General features: G+C 33.9%; 1 protein-coding gene and 1 pseudogene across 1 annotated transcript; one reads left to right on the top strand and one right to left on the bottom strand.

The window, feature by feature from the left end:
• Window positions 1-650: 650 nt before the first annotated feature.
• On the top strand, window positions 651-4,885 carry LOC149138690 (LRR receptor-like serine/threonine-protein kinase SIK1; annotated as a pseudogene).
• Window positions 4,886-7,474: 2,589 nt separating this feature from the next.
• LOC149138689 (anthocyanin 5-aromatic acyltransferase-like) lies at window positions 7,475-7,990 on the bottom strand. Its single transcript, XM_089450463.1, has one exon. The coding sequence runs from the start codon at window positions 7,988-7,990 to the stop codon at window positions 7,475-7,477; it is 516 nt and encodes a 171-aa protein (XP_089306589.1).
• Between the last annotated feature and the right edge of the window lie 439 nt (window positions 7,991-8,429).

The following is an 8,429-nucleotide window of genomic DNA, read 5'->3' as shown; positions in this document are numbered from 1 at the left end:
CTCTGCTACACTCTGCCCAACTGCTCATGAAATGCGAAAAGGAATTTCCGTCTATAATAACGTGATGAAAATTGGCTCCCATGCAAAATTCGCCTCGCTCGAAAGCAGTGACCTGTAGTAGCCATCGTTACTTTTGAAACATTATCCATAGGAAAATGGAAAGCGAGTGAATTTTTCATACCTGTATTGAGAGAAGTGAATCGTCATCCTTTCCATGGCAGATCTAGACAAGTTCTGTGAAGACGTTTTTGTAATGAAAATTATCAATTTCCACATCCTCAAATGCCATGTTGACGGTTGCTTCAACAAACTCCACTCCCTCATCGTTGCAATCAATTTGGGGCTGACCTAATTCTCCTCCCTTCATGTCCAACCAACTTGCAAATGGATAGAAACCCACCAGAACTAACGACAGGCTTGTCTTCAGCTTCTCCACCATGGTAGGAAAATCCTTGGCAACAGTAATGTCTAGTATTTTATAGAAAAGAAATATTCCCACGTTGTTAGAGGGTATGTTACTAATGTCTATGCCTGATAGGAACATGGTATGCTTAGCAGTAGGCATGGTTGGTGCAACAATGGAAATCCTCGATACATTTACTTTCATTTGGACTCATCCTGAGTTTGAACACATTTCATCATCCACCAATATGGCAAGCCAGGAGACAGAGGGTGCAAAAGCCATTTCTCCAACTTGCTCTCCAGGCCACATTAAGGCCCTGACTTCTTTGCACTCCCTTTTTGAGTAGTTGCGGCACACCCAAATTGATTCGGACATCCCAAGGGACCACAGGTATGACGACATAGATGAGATAGTAGCTTACCTTACCGATATTTAGTATAGTCAAAATGAAATACTAGCTCAACTGGACAGTCTCCAGCACAGTCACCATCACACTAATGATCACCTTCACAGCTTGGAAGCGCGAGTGGAACATATTGATTTCCACATTCATGATTGTGTTTGTTACTTTGTTTCTCACCCTATACTCCCCCCCCCCCCCCCCCCCACCCCCCTCCTTGATTTGATGATGTCAGTTCTAGTCTCTTTTTTAGTTATTACTAGTATGACATGGCTTTTGTGCCTCAAAAAAATAATGTATGCTAAGTGTTCCTTTTAGTATCCTCGAGTCCCCAACCTCAAAAAGTCTAATCGGAATGAGAGTGTGGGGATTGTTGAGACAAATTTTGTATGTTATGCCATTTTGAAAATCTAATGAAAGTAATTTGATCGACAAAAAAAAGGTGTTAAATACAATTATTAATATATTATAATTTTTTTATATAACAACTAATATTATGTTAGATCTAAGACCTTTGTGATCCATATTGTAGATAAATGTCTTTTGGATTAATCACATCATTAGGATTTGGTCGACGTTTCAAACCAACTAATGTGGGTCATCCTTAGGACAAGGTGAGAAAATAAGTTAATCTTCAAGAATAAATAGCATGGATGCATCATTGCCAAGAGTTAGCCGTTGGTGATTAGTTAATCAAGAAAAATTCTAAAATGGAAGTAAGGAAATATTTATTAAAATATTAAAATTTTAGTTAAAAAATAGTTGTTAGGAAGCATAATTATATATATTGATAATGAATAATAATACTATATGGGATAAAAATTAGTTACAAAGTAATATTTATGTATAAAGAAGTTGTAAAGAATAGGTCATAAATTAATTAGGAGTTAAGAATGAGCTATAACTATTAAAAATAATTGTTAGGGGTTTACATAACCCAATTAATTAAAATATTAAATAATAATAGGATTAAGAGTTAGTTCCAAAATATTATATATTTATAAAGGATAAGGTTAAGAGTGGTTAAGAATAGGATTAAAAATATTATATATTAAAAGTAATTAATAGCTTAATTATTATAATTATGTTAAATAAATATTGTCAAACTATTATAAATTAATAAAGGGGCCTAAATATTTATTTCAATTATATTTAAAAAAGAGCGATAATACAGGCTACAAAATATTATATATGATATATTTATAAAGAAAAGGATAGGAGTGAACTTATTCTAATAATGATAAACAAATAAACTAGAATATGGTGGATTAAAAACAAAGGCGGGGAGGGGGGAGACAAGGGGTGTGGAATCACGAAGAGAGGGCCAAAACCCAACTCTTACTCAATTTCCAACCATCATCCCTGTTTAGATTTCTAGCATGCCTCTTAATCTCAATAGCCTCCCTAAGCTTCCTATGGTGGAAATTATCAACCCTCGTAATGACTCTAGAGTCCTCAATGAATACATGGTGTTTGTATTTCTCTGCATGTTCAACTAGAGCCGATGAGTGGGACAGATTGTGCCTAATGTCAACAACATGCTCATGGATCATCTAGTTAATTGACAAACTCGTTTCTCCAATATATGGAATACCACAGGAATATATGGTTATATTTTTTTTTTCTTTTTATAAAAAAACCAAGTTTCTATGGGTATATTTTATATTAATCCTTGTGATCTCTTTTGGATTGTGAATTCAAGGAATTTGAGTGAAAATAAAATCATTGGTTTTCTCCCAACATAATCTAGAAATCTGAGAGGCTTCGAGGATATGTAAGTCCTTTGTACTTGATTTGTGTAGTAAGTATCTGTACTTGATTTGTGTAGCCTGCAAATGTGTGCCATAGTAATGTTTTCTTCCACATCACTAATTAATGTACCCATTGCCACTTTAACAAAACAATAACATAGTGTGATATCTCTTCAATTCAGAGACCTTTCTGCTAACCAATTATCAGGTCTCATTCCTCAAGAACTTGAGTAGCTACATAATTTAGTTTGACTATAAGTTCCTTGAAATGGATTATAAAAGATGACTCATTTAATACATTCATAGTTATTCGGAAAATAACTCTGGAGTTATATCATATACAGGATATTGAATAACAACATTTTATCAGGGGAGGTGTCATATTAGTTGAACAATTGTTTCAGCCTTACAACACTGTAAGAATTCATTTGAATCCCATCCCCTATTATAAGTTCATTTTGTTGTGAAATTAAAAGGGAAATAATATTCATATTTCTAGTTCATGTACTAATTTATACTAGAAATGATTTCAATTGTTTCATAGAAATTTCTCCTACAACAATGTGTCTGGTAATATTCCTATCATAAATAACTTTACAAGATTTACCCTAGAAAGGTGTAGATATAATGTAAACATTTACTTTTGGGTTAAATTTGGTATTATTTCTATATATTAGTTGATTTGTGCATTTCATCTGACAATATTGATTATTGCATCAACTTTCTAGGAAATCCAGGTCTCTGTGGCAATTGGATTGGATCACTTTGTGAGATAAACTCCAAACAATCAAAAGGTGAAACATTAAATAAATTTTAGATTCCATAGATTAGTTATGTTTTGTAATAAAAGTTTTAGTGAAATTATATTTATAAGAGTATTAAGTTGATTTTGAAAATGGACAGCTTAAGTCTCAACACCAGCTATTGTTTGCATTTAGGTTGGGCTCAATTTTATGAGTATGTATGATCTTTATAATTCTCTACTATTCAAATCATCCTAAACCTTTTACCAAAGGGTCAGAAAACAAAATAGGTCAACGTATTATTTCTATGGGACTTAATAATTATATCAACATCAATATGTGTCCCTTGTTTAAAAAATTCTGTCATATCTTGACTAAGTTCTCCGAGGCTAGTAATATTTCACATGGACATGGCCCTCCACATGTATGATGACATAATTAAAAACATGGAAAATTTGAATGAGAAATAAGTAATTGGTTATTATGCTACAAGCACAATTTATAAATGTGTTCTCGAGAATTGGAAGCCAGTTGTTGTTAAAAGAATATACACACATTATCCACAAGGTTTGCACCAATTCGAAACTAAGATTGAGACTGTTGGAAGAATCAAGCATCATAATATTATGGGTTTGCATGGTTATTATCTTTCTCCACATGGAAATTTGTTGTTCTATGACTACATGGTGAATGGAAGTCTATGGGACATCTTACATGCTCAGTGAAATGGATGGTAAAACCCATCTAGAAATTTACACGTATAATGGTCATATAGCCTTTAGCAGAAGATTCTAACTAGCCTTTCATATATAGTGAATGATTTCTAATGGCCTACTTGGATAATCCAAGCAATGCATTTTGTATTTAGGATCTTCAAAGATGATAAAGATAGACTGGAACACGCGTCTAAGGATTTCTTTGGGAGCTGCACAAGGTCTAACATATCTCCATCATGACTATAACCCATGTATTATTTACAAAGATATAAAAACTTCCACCATTGTCTTAGATAACAATTTCAAGCGCATTTTCTGACTTTGGCATTGCCAAATGTATCCCTTTTGCAAAAATCCACACCTCTACCTATGTTATGGGTACCATTGGTTATATTGACCCTGAATATGTAAGGACATCTAGGCTTAATGAGAAGTATGATGTGTACAACTATGAAATTGTTCTTTTAGAGCTAATAATAGGGAGGAAAGATATGGATAATGACTCTAGTTTTCTTAAGTTGGTAAGATGATAATGCCTCTTAATTTGCTTCAGTTGGGATTGTCCTTCTGTTAATTATGAAGCTAGTTTGTTTTGGGATATTGCATGGATGAATAAACTAAAGAAATAACCTTGGTTTATTTAACATGGGCATTTGAATACAGATTTTATCAAAGTAGATAATGATATAGTAAGGGAAACTATAGACGAAGAAGTAGCAGCAACTTGCACAGGTCTTGGGCTTGTAAGAAAGGTCTTCCATCTTACATTTCTTTGCACAAAGAGACAACCTTTTTACCATCCCACCATGCATGAGGTTACCATAGTTTTTAATTCATTAGTACCTGCTTCTAGACAAGCTTCAGGTATCTAATTAAACCAACCATCCCCCAGCAACAACTACAGGATATATTTGGATGAGTACGTGGAAGGCAATCACAAAGAAGTTCTCAGGAACACAAGCAACACTTTTAATGGACATTTTTTATGAGATTTGGCAAGGTTATTTCACATAACATTGTTTGTATATTACGAAGGCTTGAAGAAGGCTTAGATGGAGCTCACAATCAAAATTGTATCCAATTGTCCATTCTTCCATATTGTTGCGAGTGGAAAATAAAGCTGGTCTCTTACATCCAAAGCTCAAATTTGGCAATTTTGTTTATGGAACATAGTCTACTAGAAAAGTCAAAGCTTGGTAGTTAGATAAAATGAGAGTTCTTAGTGTTATGAGCCGATGCTTTGTGCGTGGTTTTGCAGAGTGGCCAGTTAGAATATCTATAACATTTATGTTGCTCGAGTGGTTGCCTAATTGAAGTTTAGCAAGCTATATATGACATCCAATAGGAAATTGTGTAGTACCCAAACATGAACTTGAATATTGTTGCTTTAAGATGTGAAGCATTGTCGAAAGAAGATACAGATCATCTTACAAGACAATAATGAGCATCTTTTGTCAACCCTCATCCCTCAAATACAAAGGCTTGATCTGTTCTAGAATGGAGTCATCTTTCCTTCACTGCATGACAACAATGTATACGCTTACAATTGTTAATGGCGGATATATGTGTACATGAAGAATATTGTATGTTTCTTTATTAAATATAAGAACTTGAATGTAGCTTTTCTTGCGAGAAGTGAGTATTGTTTTCATCTTTCTTCTTTTCCCTATTTGTTTGATGGATTTTCCCCTGCCAAGCTTTGGGGTCGAAATAATCTCCATAGGAAAACCATGTTCTCAAGTAGGGTTTCAATAGTCATTAGGAAACTATGCACTCTAGGTGGGTTTGCACCTCCTATTTAGGAGAGAATTTATGCATATTCTGCCTTGTTGGATTAAATTTCCAACAAGATAGAATGGAAAATCCTCTGTATTTTGTGTTTTGAAATTTTGAGGTGAATTGCACACTGTGTGAAATTTAAACATGGCAATAATGGATATCATGTGTGTGCTTACTAAGTGTTTTGCTTCAACTATTTATGTGTGAGGGATGGGGTGGATTAGATTGACATCGATAACAAATGGCAGACTCGCACATGTTATTTCTTCAACCAAATAGGTGTTGTTGTGTGAAAAATGAATAGGTTATCCACCTGATATGATGCAAATTCTCTTTTATCTGTGTTATCAAACATATGGCAGCTGATTTAGTGAGGAAACTGGCACTTCTTTATGAAAATCACTTAATTATATGATGAATCAATACTTGGGATTTACATACATTACAAATAATAATATCAAACAAGGGATTTTTTAAGACATTCATTGCACAAGGTACAATAATGCTGCCAAAGTCATTCTGGAACCATCAGAGATACTTGTGGTCTTAGTGTTGGGTGCAAAATCCGTTACTCATTCAAGGTTGTTGTGTTCATTGTAGCAGTGAGTATGTACTCTTGTGAAATTAATTGAAGCAAACATATACTCTGGGTCATGGAATAATTGTATTGCTTGCTCCCTGTGCTAAGAACCTTCAATGGGGTTGAGGTTAGGTGGAAATTAGGTTCCATAGGTACTCGCATAACTCTTTAAAGGGTGTTAGCTCAATGGAAGAGCACTTGCCTTGTAAGAAGGAGGTTCATTGTGTCTTAACACGAATTAATTAATGATTGTAGCTTTTTTTTAATTAAATACTTTTTATATTGATTTATTTCATTAATGAGATGTTTTTCTGTGTTCATTGTTTTATATTCTCGAAAGAGACAAAAGTGATGTTGTATTGTCTTTAAATATATATTTTTATTGTCTTTAGGGAGACAATAGCTAGGATTAAAGACATTGTCTCTATAAAGAGAATATGTCTTTAATCCCAACTATTGTCCCTAAGAGACGAAAATGGCATTGTCTCCTAAGAGACAATAATGCTTGTGTTATGCATTGTCTTTATAAAGACAATTTTTGAAAACAATAATCTGAGACACTCGGTTAAAGACAATATTTAAGACAATACACAAACTTTTGTTGTGTCAAGTTAAGATAATTTACCCAAAAGAATGTTTCAAATATTGTCTTAAACCCCCTATATGTAGTAGTGATGCTATTTTGAAGTTAAGACAAAATGTGTTATTATCTTTAATCATTCCTTAATCTGATATTTAATTCAGTTAATTTTCTGATAATTTATATATTTTATTAGCATGGATCCGAGTGTTATTATCTTTAGCCATTCCCTAGTCTTATTTTTAATTCAATTAATTTTCTGAAAATTTATATATTTCATTAACATAAATCCAATTATAAATCAAATAAATATTTTAGAAAATAATCAAAATGGTATTCCAAAGACATCTATTAGAAAACAAGAAGATTCCTCATTATATTCTATATTATAGAACTACAAGATCCCTCATTATATGCAACTACTTTTAATAGAAGTTTAATCTCTATTAGTGAATCAAATTCAACAACTCCCATGTGCAGCAAGAAAGAAGGGCTACACACGAAATAAGAAAAGAAACATCATCAATCGGGGATAACCATGAGCATCTGTTTCAGGGATTCCATCTGATGGCGAGGGAGTTTGGTGGACACATCAATACTCTTTCCTCCTTCCCTTCCGGGGAACAACATCATCCGTCCAATTTCTGTCAAGAAAGCAGCCTGCACACTCACTGGCCTTCCCCATCCGTGGTCGATCTCGTAAACAGGAAATTTGGGAGAATCGCTACATAAATTTCCAAGAGTTGGGTCAATGTTGCGAGTTGGGTCAATGTTGCCGCTGCCAAGATGAGATTCAACGTAGTCTACAAAATTATTGATGTGCACATCTGAGGCACAGCAAGAGATGATTTCTTGGATGAGAGCCGCAGCAAACACGATATCCTGCTCCAATAACTGCTTGGCTGTAGTCCGGGCAATACCGGCGCATACACAGTTCCCAAAATACGTTGGAGGCAATGGCGGTTTTACCCGCCCTCTGAAGTCAATAGGCACTCTAAAATAAACAGGCTTGTTTTCTGGAACTTGTCTAGCTTTCATTACGCATCTCCAAAATTGCGCCGAAACTGCTACAAATGAAGTTGAAGCGCCGGATCGTTCCTTCAACGCATAATGTGGATTATCACATCGTTGCTGGCTTGTTGAATGTGGATTATTACATCACTGCTTACATCAACGCATAATACATTATTTCGTCAAACAAAATTGTGTCAAAGTCAGGCCGTGGAAGGTGCTCTTTTTGGTGTAAATATTCTTTTCGTAATAATATAAATATTTATTATAATAATAAGGATCGACTTGGTCATCACATTTTCCTAATTAATTTACTTTATTTCTTAAATGAATGCACGATTCTTTCATTTCTGGCATTAATTTTATATATATGAATGACGGAGGAATTACGTCATCAAAATTTTGTTTTCTTTCCCGGTTTATAAAATTATAATTATAATTATTTAAATATAAATAAATATTACTT

This window comes from Pinus tabuliformis, chromosome X (assembly GCF_031772625.1).
Source record: "Pinus tabuliformis cultivar Carrire ecotype Pingquan chromosome X, CPIR1, whole genome shotgun sequence".
In the NCBI taxonomy this organism is placed as follows: domain Eukaryota; kingdom Viridiplantae; phylum Streptophyta; class Pinopsida; order Pinales; family Pinaceae; genus Pinus; species Pinus tabuliformis.
Note: the sequence above shows the minus strand (reverse complement) of the source record. Positions and strands in the feature narration are given on the sequence as shown.

What these genes read in the sequence shown, in the direction of transcription:
- LOC149138689 (XM_089450463.1), bottom strand. Translation starts at nt 7,990, where the DNA reads ATGAAAGCTAGACAAGTTCCAGAAAACAAGCCTGTTTATTTTAGAGTG.